The sequence below is a fragment of the Culex pipiens genome, chromosome 3 (genome assembly GCF_016801865.2).
Source record: "Culex pipiens pallens isolate TS chromosome 3, TS_CPP_V2, whole genome shotgun sequence".
Lineage (NCBI taxonomy): Eukaryota > Metazoa > Arthropoda > Insecta > Diptera > Culicidae > Culex > Culex pipiens.
Genome location: NC_068939.1, coordinates 14,929,103 through 14,954,764, shown reverse-complemented (window position 1 = coordinate 14,954,764; position 25,662 = coordinate 14,929,103). Strand labels below are relative to the sequence as shown.

The 25,662-nt window shown below is 35.7% G+C and overlaps 1 protein-coding gene across 1 annotated transcript; it reads right to left on the bottom strand.

Annotated features, from left to right (window-relative positions):
- Window positions 1–1,702: 1,702 nt before the first annotated feature.
- LOC120424163 (uncharacterized) lies at window positions 1,703–25,333 on the bottom strand. The gene is made up of 5 exons (XM_039588212.2): window positions 25,054–25,333; window positions 24,277–24,597; window positions 17,025–20,398; window positions 15,103–15,246; window positions 1,703–3,692 (listed from the first exon to the last, which is right to left on the bottom strand). Exons 1-5 carry the CDS (start codon window positions 25,059–25,061, stop codon window positions 3,292–3,294), a joined length of 4,248 nt encoding a protein of 1,415 aa, XP_039444146.1. The 5' UTR covers window positions 25,062–25,333; the 3' UTR covers window positions 1,703–3,291.
- Between the last annotated feature and the right edge of the window lie 329 nt (window positions 25,334–25,662).

Genomic DNA, 25,662 nt, shown 5'->3' with positions numbered 1-25,662 from the left:
CTGACGATGAGTGTGCTTTTTTTGGAAGTAGTACTAAACACTATTTATTCGCTAGTGAACATTGCACTTTGCGTTAAGGTGGGATGTTGTTACTGAATAGTTTATTGTATTATATATAAAGAAAGATTGTTTCTTCTGATAGCTTTTCTATGTGTATTTAATTACAAGAGAACTAAGCTTGGTTTATTCAAAAACTTTTACTTTAAACTTTATTTTTCAAGCTATAGTAATTCAAGCGATGTATTCAAATAATACAAAGTAGGCCGAGTAATTGAAAAGTGATCTGAGATTTTTTGTTACAATTTTTTAACCATTTTAAAGAGCTTTTTTGCAATTCCAAAAAACGCTTTTGAATGGAATTGTATGTCAAACATTCATGTGTTAAGTAAATTCTCCGTTCAAAACAAAACAATATTGAAAAATGTTACTTTTCGAAACAGGTGTTAAAAAGTACAACTTTTTAGCACCCATTTGAGTGCTGAAAAGTTGGACTTTTGAGCACTGGTATTAAAAGGTGTTGATTTTCAAATCTGTTATTTTTGTTAGTTAAAAGTAGGCCGTGGTAGTTAAAAGTTGACAGTTTAACAGCGGGATTGCAAAACACTTTTTTTTTAAATTTCCAAAAATCAGGTTTGATTCTAAAAATCAAAAAAATATATATTGAGAAGCGCAGAAATTTAAAAAAAAAACAATAAAAATCGACCCAATAATTTCCGAGATACCAGTCAAATGAGGTCATGTTGGGTAATGCTGAAAAAAATATATTTTAGAAAAAAAAAAACTGTTGGAAACTGTATCTCAAAATTTGTCCAAAATTTTTTTTTAAATCTTGAAAATTTCAATGGAAATAGAAGTTTAATCAACTGAAAACAATTTAAAATGCCATATTCAGCTTACTACTTTTACTTACTTACTTTTACTGCTCGTACAACCTCCGGGTCATGAGCTGTGCCATATTCAGCATTGATAATAATATTTAGCATGTTTGGGCTTTTTTAAAAATATTTTGAACTTTTATGGAATTCCAATGTACATTACCGCAGAAACTTTTTTTCCCGCTGAAATAAAATTTTCGTCGATACTTAGAAATTTTGGAAACTTATGATTGCAAAACAACTGGACAGATGTGTAATGCATTTTAAAACACTTTTTTCATTCAAATGTTGAAACCGTGGCCTGTAATTTTATTTTTGCAAAAAAATATTTGCGGCGGCCTAATTAAAAAAAAAATCTTAAAGAACTTCGAACTATTTTTTTTATTCCTTTTTTTATGTAGCTTTTTGAATTTTTAGAAAGGGCTTAAACACTTATTTTTTATATGTTTTGAAAAGGCTAAAATTTTATGATTTTGAAATCATTTTTATTGAAAACAGAAAATTTCACAATTTTTTTTTTTAACATTGAAAATTGGTTTTCGAGATATCGGTGATTGGTGATAAACAAAAAACAGGGGCTAATTTAGCAACCCTGAGAAAATCGTTTTACCTTTCCAGGGCCAGATCTCAGCAAACAAAGGCCGTATAAACAAAGTTCAAAAAAGCAGAATGAAGGAAATTTTCTCAGCTTTTCGAAAATATGTTTTTCAAGAATTCTCTAGCCTGGACACAGATCTTTAAAATTTAAAGAATGCGATTTTTTTCAAAAAAGTTGCCCACACAAATAGATCTTAATTGAAAGCGGTGCACTTCATCAAAGTTTCCACTAAAGTATTTTATGAAAATAGTGATTTATGAATTTTTGATGTAACACATAAATTTATTGATTTTTTATAACCAAATGTTATAATTATTTTTGTCTTTTTTAAATATGGCTAACACCTTGGCTAAAACTATGCAATAATTTTGAACAATTTTGTGAGGATCATCAAATTGGCCATGAATTGTGATCTTTAAACCATTTTTTTTTAAAGTTGGAATTTTTTAATCATTTTTTTTTGTTGCGTAGTCGGAGTCAGTTCCTATGTTCATATGGCATTTTAAAAATAAAGTCTTGTCTTGAAAAAGGTCAGTTTCTAATTCAAGCTTTTACACTATTCCGTAAATTTTTGACTTTTTAATTTTTTTAGCTGTTTTCTGGCAAGGTCAAACAAGGTTATAATTTTTTAACAATATTTTTTGGAAAAAGCATCGAAAACTACATTGTTTATAAAGAGTTTAGTAACAATTTCCCACCCTTTCTGCAAGGCAATCGCAAATTGGTGCAGCTCTGAGAAATGTACAGCATATTTGTGGGGGAGAAAAATCTTGCCGCTAAAGCAAGAATTGCGAATCACTGTTCGCAACCACACACATATAAAATAAATCAATAGATGAAACTTAACCGGTGTAACGGTCCAGAAGAAAATGAAAAACCCAAGTAGCGCATATTGTTCAATATTGTTGATTGATGAAGATGAAGAAGAAATGGTAGTCGATATATGTAATGGAATTAAGAAGCATTCAGAAGTACATTAAACAAAATATATATATTTGAATTGTAAAGAAATAAAAGATCAATGTGAAATAAAACCAGCTCAACGCAACCCGTTTGGACTTTCTTTTTCGCTCCATATTTTGAAAGAAAATTTAACACCTTTTTTCAGCATTGAAGACTAATCCTTTTCGGGGTTTGGTATTCTTCAAGAAATTAGTTTTATTTTGGGTTTTGATTAGAAATTACTATCGGTTGTTTTTTTTTTTTTAAGTTTGTGTGTGTGGCTCTTCCCATCGAAAAAAAACCTTGCAATCTTTAATACTTTTTCTTGTTCTGTTTGACGCGAAATATTTACAATTTGCTTCTTTCTCTTTTTTTTGGTTTGCTGCGGGGTGTGCTTTTATTTCTGTATCTTTTAAAATCAATAATCTGCTCAACAATGATATAATATAATCTCGTAGATGCTTTTGCTTTTTTGTGTGGATTTGCTCTATTTTGTGTGAATTTCTAGACTTCTAGCCGTCCTCACGCTATCTCATTTGCTATAACGACAAAGTTGTGTGTGTGTTTGGGTGTGAGTTTTGTTGGCTCTTGTTTTACTTTCTCTAGAATCAACTATAAAATCTGCGCTTGCACTATCCTACAATCTCTTTCTCTTTTTTTTTGTTTCTATTTTATGTTATAATTTCTTTTTGCTAATTTTTTGTGCTACTTTCTAAAAAACTAATCTTTGCTTGCTCTGCTTCTACCAACACATCTTCAGAGTATTCTCTTGCTTAAAAAAACGACGATAACGGATCAATTAAGGGCACGCGGAACCAAAATAGGCGTAACTCCGAAAAGCCAACGAAACAGAAAACGAAACCCAAAAGTCCCAATTCAACTCACGTGCCGCCGCTGCTTCGGCTCCTCTTCCTCCTCCACGTCCTCCTCGAAGCTTTCGTTGGCGTAGTCCTCCGTCACCGACAAAGGCGCCGCCACCCCGGAAGTGTCCACCACCTTCGGCACGCACGTCTCCCACGCCCTCCGACGGCGATGCTGCTGCTGCTGGCTTTGTCGCTGCTGGCGCCGATGGCGAGCTCCCTTACTGGGGGAACCGTGCAACCGGTTGCTGTGGGTGCTGCTCCGGGACAGGTCATCGTCCCGGAACAACCGGCTGTCTTCCTCGTCGCCAACATCGTCGACGCCGTCGTCGTCATCGTCCAGAACCACCAGCAGAATCTCGCTGTTGTCGTCCGTGGCCACTTCCTCCTCTAGCGCTGGTTCCACGGCGTTCGAACCTGCAAGTGTCAACAACCCCCGGCCGGAAAGTAGGGGTCGGTCCCGGAAATAAATTGCGAAAATTGCCGAAAGTGTTGCAGAAAACATAAAGAAATAGGAGAGAAACGAACGAAACGCGAGGAAAGAGAAAGAAAAAATCAAACGAAGAAAGAGGAGAAAAAAGCAATCAGTTAAAACTGTTATTCGACGGTTTCATTCTTTTCGTAAAAAGCATCAATTTTGATTTTCATAAATTGTAACAGCAGGGAAAGTTGGGGAAAATTTGGGGGGATTATTTACAAACAAGACTCACGGAGGAAAAAGGCACAAGAAATTTTGCTTAGCAAATTAAGGTGGCTCGAAAACCTCTCTCTCACAAATTACACATTAGGTCTATTCCCGTACTTGCAGAATTGCAGAATTTCTGCAGCTTCTGCAGAATTCTGCAGCCAGCATAAGTCACTTTTTTGCAGCACGTTCCCGTACTTTTCAGCTCGCTCTCTTCATCTCTCTCTTTTGCAGAAGTTCTGCAAGGAGAGAAGCAGCAAAAAATTTGCCTGGGTAGCGCGTTCCAGTACTTTTTCTGCAATATTGTACACAGTTGAGTGGATTTACACAAATTGGGTATTAAAGTTTTTGAATTATTTCAAAACATTAAAATAAAGGGATTGAATAAAATAGTAATTGATAAGAGTTTACCTCTAGAACGGGAGCATTATTTTTTTTATAAAACTCAATTTTTTTTTAAAGATCAAGCATGTACCATTTATTAGGTAACTAGAAATTAATTATGCTTAGGTAGAAATAATACATTAGAAATTATTCAAAACTTTTACATTAGGTAAAAAATAGTGCAGGTACGTTTTACAAATATAATTAAAAAATGACAAACAAAGGTTTAATATCGAAGGGACCATAAATACACGTTTTCATAGCAAAATGTTTGAAAGATTATTCAGGATAACATAAATAAATTATGACTGGATGTCACATGGAAGAACAACGGTGACGCAGCGAAATTGACATTTTTTTTTTTAATATAGGTGAATCACAAACTCATAAATTTTGAAATGTGGGCATTAAGGAATTCATGATTAAAAATATTTAACAAAAACACTTATATTTTCAAATTGAGAAACTTAAAAAAATCAGATATTTGAGATATTTAATAATGCAAATATTTATATCAGAAAAATAAAAAATTAATAAAACACAAATTCAAAGCCTCGTTCATAGCTTTAAAAATACAAATAATTAAAAATTTAATATATCAAAATGTTTACAATATCAAAAATATCATAATTTTAAAAATTCAAAATAAAAAAAATAAAGGGTTTCAACATAAAAGTTCCTAAACTTAAAAATTCTTATATTTTAAAATTCTAAATAAAAAAATCAAAAGTTTGAATATTTCAGAGTTCAGAACACCAAAAATTCAAAAGCTACAGTTATAAAATATTTAAAGATAGTAAAAAATTTCAAAAATAAGCAAAGTTTTAAAATTCTGTGAATCAAAAATTTTAAAATTCAAATATTCAAAAAATAGAAACTGTTAGTACTCTATTTTCTGAAGAACTTGTCAAAATTTCCAACCTCCAAAACCTCTAATCTGAGCTTCTAACCTAAAATATGACTGCAATAAAAATTGTACTTTTTATGATTCAAGATGGCGGCATTTAAAAATTTCCGAATTTTAGAATTTAAATTTCTTAGAATAGAAGAATTCGACAAAACTACATCCAATTTTTTGGTTCATATAAGAATACAAATTGGTAGCACAGTTAAAAGAACAATGTTTTATTTGCCAATTAAATTTACCTATTATATAAACACACCTGGATATTCAGTCTATTCAAAAACAATTGAAGATCAAAAATTATTCCTAAACAAATATTTATTTGAAATTATTAAACACAAAAGAAATGTGTCTTTTAAAAGTTTTTTAAAACAATTTGTTTTTATAAAAAAAATTTAGTTGAGGTATTAGCCGTGCTGTAATACTGACTTTAATCATCTTTTTTTGTCAGGTTAAAATATTAACACTAAAAAAATCGCTATATCATTTACTTTAATGAACTAAGCCTGAAATCGTTCTCATTAAAAACAGACATTAAAAAAACTACCCCAAAAATCCATTAATTCAAAATATACAAACGTCAAAAAGACTACTTCAATTTAGTAATTATAAAGCATAAAATTTATTCTAACTAATAATAAAATGCATGATTTCACGCAACTTGCAAACTTTATGTAAGCGTGTACTCAACATCCATCACACCAATTTGCAGTAACTTTTCAACAAGAAAGAGAAGAGAGAGCTTGCAGAAAAGTACGGGAACGGTTTTGCTGCAACTTCTACCTCTCTCACTGCAGAAGTTCTACCTGAGAGAAAAGTTACTTTTGTTGCAGAAAAGTACGGAAACGCTCTGCTGCCGTTTTTGTGCAGAATTGCAGAATTCTGCAGTACGGGAATAGACCTATTGACATCGAAGGTTCGTGTTGAATCCATTGCTTTGTTTTTGTTTTGCGCTAATCTGTTCTACTACTCACTACTATTGCATGGTTTGCTTTGATTTCTCTAAAATTCTACTCTCTTTTTATGCTCATGAACCACGAGGTGGTCACTCCAAATATATTGCATTTATTTCATAAGTTAATCCGTATGTGCATCCATATTAAATATGGATTAACGGATTAAATTTTACGTGCATACACCATTCCTCTATGAATTTTATTTCAGTGTTCACAGCTGTCATCGCAAACGCGCGCACTGTTTACAAACAACAACAAAAAAAATCAATCTGTCTCTATTACATTTTCCGGCCGAACGATTCGCTGGCGCTCTATTATCATCCGGCAGTTTCATGGGCCAGCAGCTTCGTCGTGGTAAATCCGGATTTTCCATTGTTTTGTTGTGCGTGTTTGGACTCAGTAAGGCACCAGCAATCAAGATGTTCCGAGTCTTCGCGTTTCATTCCCAAAACCCTTCCCGCTGGTGAGGCCGCAAATGCTTAGCCACGCAGTACGAAACGCAACCCTTTGTTATACTTCCACTGATCTAACAAAGGCTCCCGCATCATCAATGGAACAAAGTCCTCCGCAATCGCTTCCTCCCCACAATCCCAACCAGCTCGACACCACAATCGGACTCCCGGCGCACATCGACTCCGCCGGCGGCCTAAACCCTCCTCTCGCCTCGAATCGAACCCTCTTCACCGGCACATCATTCTCCTTGGCCACCTCCCCATCAATCCGCTCCACCAGTTCAACCTCCTTGCTCAACCGCGAACCCTCCTCCAGCTCCTCCCCCTTCACCAACCCGGAGCTCCCAATCATCACGCCTCGTCGCCCAACGTGACGCTCTTCCGGCCACGATGGTCAACGTTCCGTTGCCCTCCCACATTTTGTGCTTTTTGGTCGTTATTTTGCCCCAGTACACTTGCGTCGTCGTTGGTTCTGCGGGGGCTGCCGGCTTTCTGACTGCGACGGCTCGGGCTTCCAACACGCGGGCATGGTTCTCCGAGCTGGTGAGCAGCTCCAGCATGCCCGGGTCCGGTTGGGCTTGCGGTAACGGCTGCGGTCGGATTGTGATGGTGGTGGAAGTTCGGCCGGCAGGGACCGCTTCATCGACGGTCCTGCCGTCATCGTTTCTGGTCCCGCTGTCCCAATCTTCGTAGGGCACCGGAAATCCTGAAGGTGACAAAATATACCGTAAACCGGGGTGACTTTGATAGGATTTCAATTTGTTTTTAGAATATTTTCCAACAGGTAAGGTTTTTCTCAAGATTATTATTTTTAAAACATGTACTTGGGTAGGCCACACAAAGTCCATGCACTATTTTGGAAAAAAAAGTTTTTTCAATAGTGTTTAGAAAAATAGTTACGTTAAAAATTCTTGGTTTTAATTCCGGGGTGACTTTGATAGTCATAGTTTTTCTTGTTAAAATCATATTTAAGATGTTCAAACTTTATTTGTACGTTAAATGTACCATCACTAAAGTAGCTGATATAGTTTGTAAGAAAAAAAATCAATGTTTATATTTAGTTAACTAAGTTTATAAGCTTTTTAACAAAATACATATAAATTTTAGGTAAAATTGTTAAAAAGTCGGAATTTTGCCTGAAATTTGTTAAAAATAGTTTTGTTTATAAAATAATCGATTTATATTGCATTTTAAACTGAATTCGAAGCACGAATCACAAGTTTTCACATTTTACATGAAATTTGTTCAACTGAATTTGCCTATAATTTTGGAGATTTTTTTTAATTGTGCTTCAAAAACACATATTATTTATTATTTACAAACTTATTTAACCTTCTCCTAGTGGAAAATTGTCCAAAGAATCCGAAAATGCATTCCGTTTTCCGATTAAAAATCATGTTCATTGAGAAAATCATGACACTTTGAGAAGTTTAAAATAATGACTTTCATCCACTTTTTCTTAACTATAGTTAACTAACTTTATAAACTTTTCAAAAATTTATGAAAGGTTCTTCATGAGGTACTTTGAACACTTCTCTACCACGGTCAGTATGTTTCTGAACCATTCCTTACGTATTTTAATTGTACTCTTCATTTTGATGAAAAATCGCAAACCTATCAAAGTCACCCCGGCTATCAAAGTCACCCCGTTTTACGGTACCTCAAGATTGGAGCGGTGACAGTTTGTAAATGAAGGAAACAAACAAGTGACAGTTCTGAACTGTCACTATCCACACTGAGCAAAATTCAATTCCGAATATCGTGCAGATAAATAATATTTACGCTTGTATTTACGATATTTACGAAATATTTACGGAAGTAAATCCAATGCGCTACGGATCAACCATGTGCCCAACCCCGTGTCATGAACGCTCTCTCACTCTCTCATCTGTGATATTCGATTAGTAACAAATGCTTGCTTTGTTTACTTTGTTAGACGAATTCGATAAAAATCTGTTCTACTGATTTGCTATTGTTTTGCGAAATAACGAAATCTCTCTACTGAGTATGTGAGTGTGATTTGTGTGTTTGTGTTTGTTCTGGTAAGCTATTATTTGATAGTTTGGAGAGATATTTTGTTTTGTTTCTTTGGCCGTTTTCAACAGGTGCGCGCGTGTGCTTTAATCGCATTTTTTTTGTTGTGTTAGTGAAAGCTATAGATTTTTACCTTTTGTTATGTGTGTATTTGTGTGGATTTTAAATCCTGTTAATCTTTTGCGTTGTTTTGGGTTAATTTGATAGAGCTACTTGTTGCTTGTGTGATACTTTCATTAGTGTGTGTGTGGGTGTACGTTTGGGTTGGAGTACGGGAAGGATTGTGGGCTGAATAAAGCTTTACACGGATTTGGCTGGAATTGTTCGTACGTATATAGACTTTTTTGCGAAATATTTTCGTACAAAATTTCTGCAAAAGGAGCTGGGATTTCACTCAATTTCTTGATTGTTATCTTAGCTTTTTTCTGTTGAAAAAAAATATTTCAAAAACATATGAATGTTAGCAAAATCGATTTAGAAGCATTTATTAAAATTGTGATATTTTTCGTTCCGATAAAAAAATTTATTTCACGTTTCTTGCAGGGTGACCACTCAAAGCCCATTTTCAAATTCCCGACTTTTTCCCGACTTATCCAGAATGCTCAAATAGTAGGCATTTCATATCTAAAGAATGATTGCAAACATAACACTTACTATAAGAAAAGTCAACACTAATCACCGAGAAAAAATCTAAATGAATTTAAAAAAAATCCAACTATAGGCAATTTTTGAAAACACAGAAACTGAACAACAAATAAAAAAATACTTCAAAAATGGAAATTCATTATTATGATTCAGAGTTGAAACACAAACAATTAGTCTTTGAAATATAATCGAAAGATCAACAATACTTACACAGCAAAAAATCCGATGGTAAAATCGCATGCAAAAGCATGTACATCACCTTTGTGAGCAAAAGCATGTAATATTGTATGAGAATACGTGTACACAAAAAGTATGTACGAAAGAAAAAAAAATGTTTTGCACGCCCCAAAAATAACAACAATCTGATGATAGTCACATCCAGATTACCAAGTCCGCGCCCCAACCATCTCGGCTATCTCGAACGTATTCTCATACAATATTACATGCTTTTGCTCACAAAGGTGATGTGCATGCTTTTGCATGCGATTTTACACAGAATTTTTTTACTGTGTATAACTTCCATGTTATTTTTTAAATTGGCAAACGTATACTTTTTGACACTGCGATTATAGATTAAAAAAAAGAAACGCGAAACTTTTAAAAATAATGAAAAAAATAATTTCTGTGATTAGTTTATCCGAAGCCTCTATCGAATTTTCGATTTCAGAAATTTACTTTTGAAATTTTGTTATTTTTAAGCTTTAGATTTTTGTATTCAAGAGTTTTCTTTTTGAATTTTTGGATTAAGAAATTATAAAATTCAGAATTTATTTTTTTTTGAAAATTTAGAACTTTGAAATTAACGAATTTTAAAATTCTTTAATTTTAGAATTTATTTTTTAGAACTTTGGTATTGAAAATTCCGATTTTCTTTATTATTTTTATTAATAACACGCTCTTCCCGGCAAACTTTGTCCTGCCTTTTTTTGGTTTCCTGACGTTTCTTGCTTGTTTGCTAATTCAGCCTCCTGTGATCAATTTGATTTTACGCAGCTTTCTCCATACAATCTACAGATTTTCCGGAATCGGTTCCAGAGTGGCCAAAGTTGTCACCTTTTGGCGTAAGAACCTTCCTTGGACTATTACGAACTCAACGCAACAAAAAGCACCTCGATACGACGCTCCGTATTGAACTGATTCGCGTTCGAACAAAACCATCGAAATTTTTTATATATATATAGATTTCAGATTTTTTGATTTGAAAATTTTCATAAGTTATGGATTGAAGAGTTTTAGAATTAAAATTCAAAGAGTTGTAGAATTTTAAGAATTAAAGGAATTTTAGGAATTTTAGGAATTTTAGAAATTTTAGGAATTTTAGGAATTTTAGAATTTAAGAAATCAAGAACCAAAAATTTTTACAATTTTAGAATTTTAGGAATTTTAAAATTTTAAAATATATTCGAAATTGTAAAATTTTAGAATTAATGAATTTAAGAATTTAAATTTTAGGATTTCTAGAGTTTTTTCAACACATATGAAACACAATAGCTTATAGGACCTTATAAAAACTACATATTAAAATCTTGCTTTTTTTTAATTTGGCCATTTCAGAAAAGTCTAAATTTTTAGAATTAAAAAATCAAAGTTTTTTTTAGATTGAAGAATTTTAGGAATTTTGGAATTTCAGAAATATTTAGAAGAATTTTAGAATTTTACAATTTAAGAATTTTGGAATTAGGAATTAAAAAAATATAGAATTTAGAAATTTAAGAACTTTTCAATTTTCTAATTTTATTATAAAACCAAAATTTTAGAATTAAATTATTTTAAAATTATTATTAAATTATTTTAAAATTATTATTAACTTATTATTTAATTATTAAATTGGACAAAATCAGAATTTTAAAACTTAAAATTTTTAGAATAAAAAAATAAAAAAATTGGAATTTTGGAAACACAAAATAAAATAAAAAATCGGAATCAAGAAATTTAAAATTTCAGAATTTAAGAATTTTAAATCTTTTGAATTTTATAATTCTAAATTTTCCCAATATCCTAATATATTTTAAATTTCAACATTTTAAAGTGATGTAATTTTAGAATTTCAGTTTTTTTTATTAATTTCAGCGTTTGTAATCTATTTTTTTGATTCAAATTTTAGATTTTTTTATAATAATAGAATTGAAAAAATGATGAATTTATGAATTTTAGATATTTTAAATTAAAAAGTTTTAAACTTCATACTTTCGGAATTATATAATTTAGGAATTAAGTTATTCAGGAACTTAGGAAATAAGCAACTAAGGAATATAGAAATTTTTGATTTCAGTTTATTAATTTCATTGGTTTTTATTTCATTTTTGGAATTTAAAATTTAAAATTTCTAGAATTAAAAAATTTTGAATTTAGAATTAAAGAATTTAGAATTAAGAATTAAAGAATTTAGAAATTTAAAATTTTAAAATTACAGAACTTCGGAATTTCGAAATATTAGAATTTAGGATTCCGAAATTTTAGAATCTGATCGTTTTGATGGTTTGGGCTGATTTTTTATTCATTTCAATCAATTTCTTAATTGATTTTGCTGAACATTCTTATGTTTTATGATAAAATACACATTTGAAAGGAATTCACAATTTTCAAATATCCGTAAAAGACGCAGCACTAAGTTAAAATTCGCTAGCGCAAATAACAATCGAGCGTAATTTTGCATACCGCATAACAACTCTTGATAAAATCACAGTTTGGCATCTGAGCAGTTCTCTAGGATTTCGGTCATTCGATTTTTTTTGTATTTTTTAATCCGACTGAAACTTTTTTGGTGCCTTCGGTATGCCCAAAGAAGCCATTTTGCATCATTAGTTTGTCCATATAATTTTCCATACAAATTTGGCAGCTGTCCATACAAAAATGATGGATGAAAATTCAAAAATCTGTATCTTTTGAAGGAATTTTTTGATCGATTTGGTGTCTTCGGCAAAGTTGTAGGTATGGATACGGACTACACTGGAAAAAAATGATACACGTTAAAAAAAATTTGGTGATTTTTTTATTTAACTTTTTATCACTAAAACTTGATTTACAAAAATACACTATTTTTAATTTTTTTTATTTTTTGATTTGTTTTAGAGGACATAAAATGCCAACTTTTCAGAAATTTCCAGGTTGTGCAAAAAATCATTGACCGAGTTATGATTTTTTTATCCAATACTGATTTTTTCAAAAAATCGAAATTTTGGTCGTAAAAATTTTTTAACTTCATTTTTCGATGTAAAATCAAATTTGCAATCAAAAAGTACTTTAGTGAAATTTTGATAAAGTGCACCGTTTTCAAGTTATAGCCATATTTAGGTGACTTTTTTGAAAATAGTCGCAGTTTTTCATTTTTTTTAATTAGTGCACACGTTTGCCCAGTTTTAAAAAAAATATTTTTGAAAAGCTGAGAAAATTCTCTATATTTTGCTTCTTGGGACTTTGTTGATACGACCTTTAGTTGCTGAGATATTGCAATGCAAAGGTCTAAAAACAGGAAAATTGATGTTTTCTAAGTCTCACCCAAACAACCCACCATTTTCTATCGTCAATATCTCAGCAACTAATGGTCCGATTTTCAATGTTAAAATATGAAACATTTATGAAATTTTCCGATCTTTTCGAAAAAACTATTTTCAAAATATTCAAATCAAGACTAACATTTCAAAAAGGCCAAACATTCAATATTACGCCCTTTTAAAATGTTAGTCTTGATTTGAAAATTTGGAAAATATATTTTTCGAAAAGATCGGAAAATTTTACAAATGTTTCATATTTTAACCCACCGGAGGTCGCGTACGTGTACTTTGTACACAGTTTGTAAGGGCACTTGTAAGAAAGGCGAAAACACGCGACTTCCCGAAGGTTAACATTGAAAATCGGACCATTAGTTGCTGAGATATTGACGATAGAAAATGGTGGGTTGTTTGGGTGAGACTTAGAAAACATCAATTTTCCTGTTTTTAGACCTTTGCATTGCAATATCTCAGCAACTAAAGGTCGTATCAACAAAGTCCCAAGAAGCAAAATATAGAGAATTTTCTCAGCTTTTCAAAAATATTTTTTTTAAAACTGGGCAAACGTGTGCACTAATTAAAAAAAATGAAAAACTGCGACTATTTTCAAAAAAGTCACTTAAATATGGCTATTACTTGAAAACGGTGCACTTTATCAAAATTTCACTAAATTACTTTTTGATTGCAAATTTGATTTTACATCAAAAAATGAAGTTGAAAAAATTTTACGACCAAAATTTCGATTTTTTGAAAAAATCAGTATTGGATAAAAAAATCATAACTCGGTCAATGATTTTTTGCACAACCTGGAAATTTCTGAAAAGTTGGCATTTTATGTCCTCTAAAACATATCAAAAAATAAAAAAAATTAAAAATAGTGTTTTTTTGTAAATCAAGTTTTAGTGATAAAAAGTTAAATAAAAAAATCACCAAATTTTTTTTAACGTGTATCATTTTTTTCCAGTGTAGTCCGTATCCATACCTACAACTTTGCCGAAGACACCAAATCGATCAAAAAATTCCTTCAAAAGATACAGATTTTTGAATTTTCATCCATCATTTTTGTATGGACAGCTGCCAAATTTGTATGGAAAATTATATGGACAAACTAATGATGCAAAATGGCTTCTTTGGGCATACCGAAGGCACCAAAAAAGTTTCAGTCGGATTAAAAAATACAAAAATTAAAATTGAAGAAAAAAGACCGATTTCGTAGAGAATTGCTCATCTCGCAGACACATTCAAAAATTACTTTGCAAACGTAACAACTTTCAACTAAATTCCCACCGCGACCAACCCGCAAACAAAGGTTCGAGCTTGCATTCCGGTGGCAATTTAGATCAATTATTCGCACTATTTTTTGTCGAGCCGCAGATCGAGCGAATCGACCAGGTCCAGGTTCAGAACCTGCTGCGGCCGGGACAGATCCACCATGGCGGGAAAGCCCGAACCGCCCGGTGCCGCCGCCGTGGCCGCTTCGTGGACGTCGTGCAAACTGACCACGTCGTAGATGGACGAAAAAGTGGCGAACGTTCCGTCGAAGATGTTGTTCTCGGACTTGGAGGAGGTTAGGGAGCTGCACGGACTGGCCGAGGAACTGGACGCGGACGGAGCGCGGAAGCTGGGACTGCTGTCCAGGAAGAGGAGATGCGGGGGAAGTTGGGAGTAGGAAGAGGATGGTGTTGGTTGGAGGAGGGGGATGGTGGACGTGGTGTGCGCCAGTGGCGAGTGGGCCGAGTTGGTTGGCGTGTTGAGAGTGCTGGTGCCTGTGCTGTAGTCGTACGGATAGTCTTCGTCGATGTTGAGACTGCTGATGGTGTTGGCGCTGCTGCTGCTGTTCAGCACCGAGTAGGTACACTTGACCGGCGGTGGAGCGATCAGGCAGTCGACGTCGCAGAACGAATGTCGCGTGAGGGTCGTTGAGGTCGCCGCATGGCTTTGGTAGCCGAGGGAAGTCCTGCTGTTGAGCGGTAGAGACCGTGCCGCTGGTTGTTGTTGCGTGCTTCTGATCGTGTTGATGCTACAACTACCACATTCAACAGAGGTGGAGGGAGGTTTCATTCTACTGTAACTAGTACTAACGGTAAGGTTGGCTCCGCTGCCGCGAGTTCCACCGGAAGAGGAGGACGGGAGGACGCCGGAGCCACTAATTGGTACAGGGGCGGAGGACACGTTACGGGAAGTAGTTACAGGTTCGGTAACGGACACATACATCGAATTACCACCACCAGCACCGTTCGGGAAGAAACGGGGCGACCCGGGCATCCGGTTATTACCTGTCGATTGCTGAATGGCTCCCATCGCCGATTGGTTCATGCGGCCGTCACCTCCGCCGTCCACCAGGCTTATGCACGTTCCGTCCGGCTCCCGCAGCGAGAGACTGGTCAGGCCTGTGGCGAGCACGTTCCCGGGGTGGTCATCTGAAAGGTAAAACAAATTAGAAACGATTCTGAGTTTAACAACACTTCCGTGGTGATTATTGCATTCGATCATAATTTCCCGACTCACGTTCGAGATTTTTCCCTTGCCATCGACAAATCTCGATCTACCATCGAAAAATTACGACCGTAATTTGACTGCTGAGAAATGTCGATCGTGGATCGAGAAGTTACGATCGTAATTTGTAATACCATTTTTTTTTATTTTAACGGAATATTTAAAAAAAATGCTGGTTCAGGTCCCCCCCCCCTCGACTTTGCTCAGAGCCGAGGGACATAAACTTCAAAAAATATTTGCAACGGCCTTACAAAAAAAAAATTAAAAATAAATTTCAATCAATTTAAAAAACTTAAAATAATTAAAATTTTCTTAAATTTCAAAATTTTTAAAGATTTTAGAAATTGCAAAAATTTGAAACATTTCAAAAATTCCGAAGATCTTAACATTTTTAATTTTTTTTTTTGATTTCAAAAGTTACGAAAATGACAAAATTACAAAAACTACAAAAATTACAAAAATTACAAAAATTACAACAATACAAAAATTACAAACAAATACAAAATTACAAAATTACAAAAATTTTAAAAATAAAAAAAAATTAAAAAAAAATACAAAAATTACAAAACAACAAAAAATACAAAAATTACAAAAAAAAAAACAAAAATTACAAAAAATGCAAAAATAAAAAATAACAAAAATTAAAAAAAATCATTTTTTTATTTTATTTTTCCAAAAGTTTTAAAAATTAAAAAAAATCAAAATTTTTAAAATTAAAAAAAATACAAATTTAAAATATTTAAAAAATTAAAAAAAAAATAAAATACATTGAAAATTTATCAAAAATTCAAAACATTTAAAAAATTTAAAATTAAAAAAAGGTAGTTACTCTACAAAACAAATTAACATTAATATTTAATTTAAAATATCCAGAAAAAAAAAAATCAACTAAACAACTTATAAAAATGGATATAGGACCAATAATTCCACTCTCCACCCCTTATGGTTTTGTTACAGCTACCTATCTTTGTTTTTAGTTTTATGTTTCTTCTGCTATTGTTTCTTAAACGCTCTCTCCTTTTTTGTTCCGTTTTTTGGTACCTCTTTTTGATACCTAGAATGCAAACTTGCGTTTCCCAAACCAATCATTGAGTTTCTAGATGAACTAAACTAACATAAACTACATTATTCATCGCCATTCAAGTGGCATTACTTAGACTGTTTCCACTAATTTTAAATTGCATACAAGCAGGGTAGTAAAATATCAAACCATCAGCTCTCAGCAACTACAATTATCAATCCTGATAATCATGCCCTACATACAGCAGATCTTCTTTCGTCATTGATACTTTTTATTAATTTTTCAAAGGCTTTTGGACTTATTAAAAAAAATTAAACATTTTGAAATTTGATTTTTTTCAATTTTGAGTTTTTTTTAAATGTTTGTAATTAAAAAAAATTAAAATATTAAAATTTTAGATTTTTCTTAAATTTTTGAAAATTTTGATTTTTTTTTTGGATTTAAAAAACAAATGAAATTTCTGAAACGAACGTTTTGAAAACGAGCTTCGAACATATCGAGATTTTCTCGATCGTCGGTCGTAATTTGTCGATGGTAGATCGATAAATTACGATCGAATGATCTATTGAGATTGCTTCTATCGACAAATTACGACTTACCATCGAAATATTACGATCAAGAAATCTCGATCGTGAGTCGAGAAATTACGATCGAATGCAATAATCACCACGTTCATCTTACCACATCGATCCGGCGGCATGTCGTCGTCGTGCGACAGCGGACAGCACTCGTCGTCGTCCAGGAACGAATCGTCCATGTGGGCGTGCTCCTCGTCCCCGTCCATCGACTCACCCTCCATCGAAAGACTATGCGGCGAGGTGGACAGGCCCGTCTGGCTCGAGCAAACGTTCGCGTCCACGTAGAACTTTTCCGGGTTCGTTTCGTACGGCTCGCAGGGGATTATCTTGGCAAAGTTGAACTGCGCCTGGTTGATCTCCTGCGTCATCCATTCCGTCTCGAGCAGCTGCTTGATGGTGAGGCGCGTCTTGGGGTTCTTGTCCAGCAAGCCCAACAGCACGTGCTCCAACTCCTCGCTGATCTCGTGCGGAATGATCAACTCCGACTGCAGAATCTCCTCGACGTCCACAAACGGATTCTCGAAGAACATCAACACGTACAGCGTCACTCCAAGCGCCCACATCTCCAACTCCGGACCGCTGTACCGATTACCGGCGAGAACCTCCGGCGAACAGTACTCCGTTGTGCCGTAAAACGTGGAAAACAGCTGTCCCTCCTGCACGAACGTCGCCGACCCAAAGTCAATCAGCTTGATATGAAAGTTGTGATCAATGATCACGTTCTCGTCCTTGATATCTCGGTGCAAAATGTTCAACGAGTGCAGAAAGGCCACCGCGTTCGCAATCTGTCGGAAGATCAAACAGCCCAACTTTTCCGTCATGACCGGCCGTCGATCGATAAACTCAAACAGGTCCATCCCCGAGCCGTGGATTTCCATTACCACCTGGAAAAACTTGTCGTTCTCGAACCAGTCGAACATGTTGACAATATTCGGATGCTTGACGTGGGTCAGCAGATACACCTCCATCGGAATCTCCCGATTGTCCTCGCTCGTAATCATAAACTGTGGGACGAGCTTGTCCTTCAGGATGAACTTGGAGATGACCAGCAGTCTGTCCGAGTTCCGGTAGCTCAGCTTCACGTACCCGTACGCCCCCTTCCCGATGTGCCTCACCAGCGTGTAATACTTGCTGTACTCGCCGTGCGTCAGATCATCGTCACACTGCGACATCCGCGAAGCCGACGCGGGTCGATCCGTCGAGTGTTGACCCGCCGCAGCCGCCGTATTCTTAATCGCCTGCCCCAGCGAGTTGTCCACCGTGCTTGTGATGCTGTTGAACGTCAGCGTCAGATTCTGGTGGCGATCTTCGTCCTCCTCGAGCACGTCATTGTACGACGACTCCGGATCGCGACTCACCCAAATGCAAAACACCTTCCGGCCGCACGGCAGCGTTTGCTTCGAGATGGTGTACAGAATGTCTATCACGTTACCGTCGTAATGGATCGCCTCGCCGCGGTACTTGCCGTCGGTGTAGATGGCCGATCGTCGGGGACCTCCTGCCGCGGGGGCCGTCGTGGGTGGCAGGTTGGGCAGGACAGCCGCCGCCGAGTGTCGCTTCTGTTGGTCGGGGGTTGAGGTGACCATCGCTTTGGAGAGTTCGTAAGGCTTGATGTAGCGTGGCGTGGTGACCGTCGGAGGTGCGCTCAGCGGGGCGGAATAGTCCCGACTGAGGGCGGAGTTGATGTCCTCCGTGCTGTAGAGTTGCTCCTTGGAGCTGTTGTCTTCGCTGGCGTTTCCCATGAGACTCTTGGAGGTGTCGTTGACCGGCGTGAGTAGATCACAGTCGACGAGATCCTCCAGCGCTGGCGGTTTCGTGAGGACGCCCTCGCGAGGTGCAACCGAAGTTGACGTTGTGGCCGCCGTTTTGATCGCGTTGCAACTGGCCGAACCGGACAGGTTCGCGTAGTTGCGGTTGTTTTCGCTGTTGCTCTCCAGATAGAGCAGGTTCTCGGGAACTGAACAGACGATGATCGAGCTGAATAGGCCACTGGATTCGTTTGGCGGGTCGGCGGGCGCCTGAGGATGATCCGTTGTTAGCGAGATCGACATGCCGTCGGTGCGGTTGTTGCTGGTGGAGTTGGCTGTGAAATCTAAACACACCTTCCGGGACTCCTTCACTGGACTTTCAGTCGCGACATCCGCCGTTTCGGCAATCTTCATGCTATTGATCGCGTTGTGGATGAACTCGTCCTTGTTCTCAAAGTCCACGTGGTCCGTCTCCGTTTCGGACTCGTCGTTGTCCAGCGAGGACAGCGTGGCATTCCGACTGCGCACCATAAAACCCAAATAGTCGCACTCCTGGCCAAAGTTGGGCAAGATCTTCGTAATGTGCTCACCGATGATCTTCTGCTGCGAGTATCCAAACATCAACATGGAGAAGTGATGATTGCACGACTCAATGACGGAATTTTCGTCGATCACAATCAGGCCGGACATGTTGGTGAAGACCCAAATCGTGATCACGTACAAATGGTTCGGGTTCGATAGGCCGCTGTCGGCGGTGTCAGTGCCAGAGTCGTGATGGGCAATCATCAGGCAGAGCGGGAAGGCCACCCCTTCGGCCGTTTTCCCGGTGGCTTTCTGCTTCCGGATGTGCTTCGCAATCATGCTATTGTCCGCGTCCGGCAACTGAATCGCCGGAATCAGCAGCGTGACGTCCATTCCGTTGAACTTTTCGATCGAGTCCAGCTGGAACAACATCAACGCTTCGTAATCTCCAGATACAACGTACCCGCCCTTGTCCACCACCAGTTGGGCCACTCTTCGTTCCACAGGTTCCGCCACGGCCAAGCAGCGAGCTTCATTATCAATCTGGCGAACCCACAGCGAAACGGCCACGTGATCCCCAGACTTCGTACACAGTTCCACCACCTTTCCACTCAGGATGATCACCGTGCCATCTTCGCTGTTCAGCTGACCCTCGGACAACGCCGAAACGTGCATCTTATTCTTATTCGGCAACAAACTGGCAAACTGCATCTCGCACAGTTCTTTCGAGCTGTACCCCAACAACTCACAAGCATTCCGATTCACAATCAATATCTGCGAACTCTTGGCATCGATCGTAAAAATCGCCTTGTTCGGATTGATCCCGGTCTTGGGCAGCCGTCCAATCGATTCCGACGCCGACGCCACGTACGACGCATTATTGTACGGCGAACTAACTCCCGCCCCCAGACATCCCTTCGGCCGGAACGCCGTGAACCGCAACCCGTTCGCACCGTCCACCCGAACGCGATCCATCAGGAACGCTGACCGCTGGTGGCGTTTCCTGCCGCCGGTTGTGCTAACAACGGAAATCGGTGCCTCCGACGGCCCACGGTAGAATCGCAACGGAGTGTTCAGCAGCAGGTCCGCATCGCGCCGCCGCACCCGCCGGTTAACGATCCCCGGGAAGCTCTGGTTGACCTCGAACGAGTTGCTGAAGAAGCTGCGCCAGTCCGAGTCCGTGCCCGAGTTGCCACGCTGGGATGTCCTGGGGAAAAGTGGAAAGCTCATGAAATATGCAACAGCTTGGAGGCACACATGCCACAATATGGATGGGCGGAAATCGCATCACATTATGCTGTGCAGCAAGGACAACGCACTCGGCGCTCGGCGGTCGTTATCGTCGCATGTTTGGGTTGAAGGCGTTGGAAAACAAAGCACCTTCGCTCGCGGGTTGTCTTTGTTGTTTTAGGTGGCTAAGTTTTCTTTGCTCGTGGATTTTATGCATGCATGATAAGAACAAAGAACATGCTAATCTCTTTATCGCAAACCTTCGGGGCGAATTTTTGGAACTTATTGAGATGTGAGGGATGCAAGGAGAAATAAACCATCCAATCAAGATTGAACTTTGTTGCCTAACATGAGAGAAGGAATAATTAGTTTCTTCAAGTCTTTGCGAAAAATTTAATAAAAAATCGATAATTAAACATACTAATATTCAACATTTTTAAATTCAAAAGCCCAAAAATTCTAAAATTTAGGCAGTTTTCAAACCCGTATATTAAATAATATCTAAAATCTACAAATTCAAAAATTCTAAATGGAAAATTTTCAAATTCTATTATTCTAAGGTGTAAAATGTTAAAACTAAAAAGTTTAAAAGTTCTAAAATTCTTAATTTATCAAATTCAAATATTCAAAAATTCTAAAGTTTCAGAATTTTCTTAATTATAGAATTTAAATTTTTTACAATTTAGGATTTTTTGGAAATTTCTGATTTTTTGAGTTTCTAATTTTTCAGATATTTTGAATTTTCCAAATTTTTGGAATTTATTGAATTTTCTGATATTTTTGAATTATCTTATTTCAAAATTTTCTTAATCTTAGATTTTTTTATTTTGTTTATAACTTTTATTAAATTATTTTAATAATCTAAATTTTTTAAATTTTCTAAATTATCTGATTTTTTTCTTCAAATTTTCTTATTTTTTTGAATTTATTGAATTTTCTGAATTTTTTTAATCTTATAAATTTTCCGATTTTTTTATTTTTTAAATCTTGGTTTTTTATTTTTAAATTTCCTGAAATTTTTCTGAATTTTCTAAAAATTCCGAATTTTATCAATTTTCTAATTTTTTATGAGCTTTCTTGATTTTCTTGATTTTTTGTAGTTTCTGAATTTTTCGAATTTTAGAATTTGGAGAATTTCCAGAAGTTTTAATTTTAAAAATACGGAATTGCAAATTTTGGATATTTTGAGAATTTTGAAAATTATTGGATTTGAAGAATTTGAAGAGTTTGTAGTATTTTGAGAATTTGGAGAGTTTGTAGTATTTTTAAAATTTGGAGCATTTTGAGAATTTTAGAATTCGGAGAATTTGGAGAATGTAGACAATTTTGAGCATCGTGAGAAGTTTGAAAATTTTAAAATTTGGAAAATTTAAGAAAATTTTTTTATTATACTTTTGAGCATTTTTAAAATTTTGAGAATTTAAGAATTTGAAAATTTTGAGAATTTTGAGAATTGTTGAAATTGGAGAATTTTGATTTTTTTTAGCATTTTGAGAATTTTAAGATTTGGAAAATTAACAGAGTCTTAAAAAATAAAAAAAAGGAAATTTGTTTTTTTTTTTTATTTTGAGAATTTGGAGAATTTAAAGAATATGGAGAAGATTGAAAATTTTGTAAATTTCGAGAGTTAAAAAATAAATAAATTGAGAATTTTAAAAATTCAAAAATTGAGAATTGTAAAATTTGGAGAGTTTTAGAATTTAAAGAATTTGGAAAATTTTAAGAATTTTCGAATTTGGGAGAATAAAAAAAATTAGAATTTGGAGAATTTGAAGAATTTGGAGAATTTGAAGAATTTGGAGAATTTGGAGAATTTGAAGAATTTGGAGAATTTGAAGATTTTGAAGAATTTGGAGAGTTTGGAAAATTTGGAGAATTTGAAGAATTTGGAGAATATTGAAAATTTTGAAAATATCGAGAATTTTACGAAATTTGAGAATTTGAAAATTGAGAATTTTGACAATTTTAAAAAGTAGAGAATCTGGAGAATTTAAAAAAAAATTCGAGAATTTGAAGAATTTGGATAATTTAGAGAATTTTAGAATTTGGAGAATTCAGAGAACTTGGAGAATTTGAGAATTTAGAGTATTTTAAAAATTTGGAAAATTTAGAGAATTTTAGAATCTGGAAGATTTGGAGAATTTAGAGAATTTAAAGAATTTGGAAAATTTAAAGAATTCTAAAAAAATCGAGAATTCTGAGAATTAGAAAATTTGAAAATTTTTGAAGATTTTAAGAAATTAAAAAAATTTAAGATAAAATATTTTTTTTTGAAAATTTTGAGATTTTGATGATTTAAAAAAATTTAAAATTTGAAGAATTTAAAAAAAATAAATAGAGAATTTTTCAAATTTGGAGAATATTAAGAATTTAAAGAATTTTAGAATTTGGAGAATTTTTGAAAATTTGGATAATTTGAAGAATTTGGAGAATTTTAAGAATTTAGAAAATTTGGAGAATATTAAAAATTTGGAGAATATTGAACATTTTGAAAAAATCCAGAATTTTACGAATTTTGAGAATTTGAAAATTGAGAATTTTGGAAATTTTAAAAATTAGAGAATCTTGAGAATTTAAAAAAATATAGAATTTGGAGGATTTGAAGAATTTGGAGATTTTGGATAATTTGAAGAATTTTAGAATTTGGAGAATTAAAAGAATTTAGAAAACTTAGAAAATTCGATAATTTAAAAAAAATAACTATTTTAAAAAATTTGAAAATTTAGAGAATTGAGAATTTTAGAATCTGGAGAATTTGGAAAATAAAGAGAATTTATAGAATTTGGAGGATATAGAGAATTTTAAAAAAATTGAGAATTTTGAGAATATTTAAATTTTAAATTTTTTGAAAATGCTAAGGCTGGTACAAATATTTTTAAAAGTTTTTGTCACCCCCCCCCCCCCTTCAAAATTGGCCCGAAAAATCAGGGGGCAAAAAAAATATTTTTACAATAAACTTAAAAATTTCAATGAAAATTCAAGTGCAACCAGCTGAAATCAAATTAAAATACATTCTCCCGCGTTTAAAATCATTTTTAGCATGTTTGGGTTTATTAAAAAATCTTAAGATTTTTTGAAAATTTTTGATGCAATTTTTTTTTTTCGATGCAATTTTTGTTTTTGTCAGATCTTAGATTTTTTGAAAACTAATGATTGCAAAACAACTGAACTAGTGTAAAATGCATTTTAAAACACTTTTTTCATTTAAATGTGAAGACTATGGCTTGTTATATAAATTTTTATATTTTTTTTATTTTCTTGTAGAGCAACTCTGGATATTCAATATTATTATAACGAATGCAGAACTTATTTAAAACAAGCATCGCGCGAAAAAAACCTCAAACTCCACATTCCGTTTCTGTTTCTTTTCAGCTGCCTAACGCTTAAGAAATATCTATTTGTGACCTTTTCTTCACAGTTTCTTGAGTCTTTTTTTTTTTGAATGATTTTTTTTGTATGGTTTTTTTTTTTGTATGAGGATTTTCATTCCTTTCGAGCTGCGTACCAGCTCATGCCAAATTTGAAAAAACGCTCATGCCAATTTTGAATCTTCTACGACAAAAGGAAATGGATTTATGGATTCATATAATTAAAACAGTTGCCAATTGAAACGTTTTAAAATACTTCAAACAGTTTGGGATCTATAAAATTTGTTAAGAATTTGTGTCCACTTAGAAAAAATAGATCAGCGCAATTTCAACCCAAACAGCGCTCATGTTCCGCAATGCACGCAAGGGGAGCCCTTTCATGTTGGAATGTTCTACATGCCCTGCTAGCACTTCAAACATCCCCTCCGAGCATTCCAAACCTCAAGCCCTTATCCCAATTTTCCCACCTTTAACACCACACACTCACCTGAGCTTGTTCAACGGCGTGAAGATACTGCTCGGCTTGAGGCCACCCTTGGCCGCTTTCCGATCGCTCGGCGGCGGTGTCTCCGCTTGCTCCCCCACCGCCTGTGGCCTGTGGCGCCGAAAGAGGACCCGCTTCTTGCTGGTGGAGCAGGCAACTCGCTGCAGCAGCTGCTTCTGCCTGGGATCTCTGCGGACCGAATTTTCCTTATCCTCCTCGTCCTCGAAGCCCGTTCCGGTGGGCGCGGGGAACTTTTTCCAGCTGATCTGGCCCGTCGGAGGTGTCCGCAGGTTGTGGGCACTGGACGACGACTTGACGGATTGTCTTTTTTGGGGGTTGAAAAAAGTGGGAAAACAATCGATCAAAGGGACTTCTTTTCGTCGCGCAAAACGGACACGGACGACGCGGGAATCGACGGTGGTCACTGTAAAACTGCGGGGAGCGCTTGCTGGACGACACGGGGACAACAATGACACAAAGTCGGCAGCAGAGTCCGCGAGGGAATGTGCGTAAGTGACGAAAAAACGGGAATCACTAAGATTTCGCGACCTGATGGACACATACAAACGTACACACACACATACACACTGCTGGGGTGCAAGGATTTTTGACAGGATGTGTGCAAGAGAATTCTGAAAATCGATTCCGTTTTTGGCAGGACGGATGACATACGGACCAAGAGATGGGACCGTGTGCGCATGTTTGCCACCACCGTCAATTCCCGCGCGCCAAGCAGTTTGAAATTGGACCGTTGCGAAATGGAATCTGAAGCAATCTTACCTGTCCATGGTTCCAAGCAGACCAGTGTCCGGGAATGATCGAAGCAACCTGCCACACGGAACGTTCACTGGAAGTTGCGGATTTCAACGATTGACGCAAAATTCCACAATGGAACTTGTAAATTTTTATCGCAAACACGTAACGAAACCAAACACTTATCCTGGATTCTAAATTATTCTAAAATTAACGGATAACAACACAATAATTTTTAAAATTAATTAGTCAGCGCGTTGGCGGCAGTTGCACTTCAAACGGATCTTTTGTTTCTGACTTGACAAGCGATTTAAAAGGACGAGTGCAGAAAAAACTGCAAAACAAACAAAACAAAACAACGGGAACACTTGGAAATGGAACGCGCAAAAAAGCGAAACATTGTTCTGCACTGTAAAAAAACCAGGGGGGCGACATCTATATCTCACTACAGGCAGCTCGCCCGTAGCCAACACAAGCTGTCAACTTCGGCACCAGAACAAAAGGGAAATGTCAACTTCGGCTCCAGCACAAAAGAACAGCTGTTCGTTACGGAACCAAAAAAAAGCAACTGCGCACTGTAAAAAAAAAGTACAAAAACTGCAGGCATAAAATGGAAATAAAGTAATTATTGTTTCT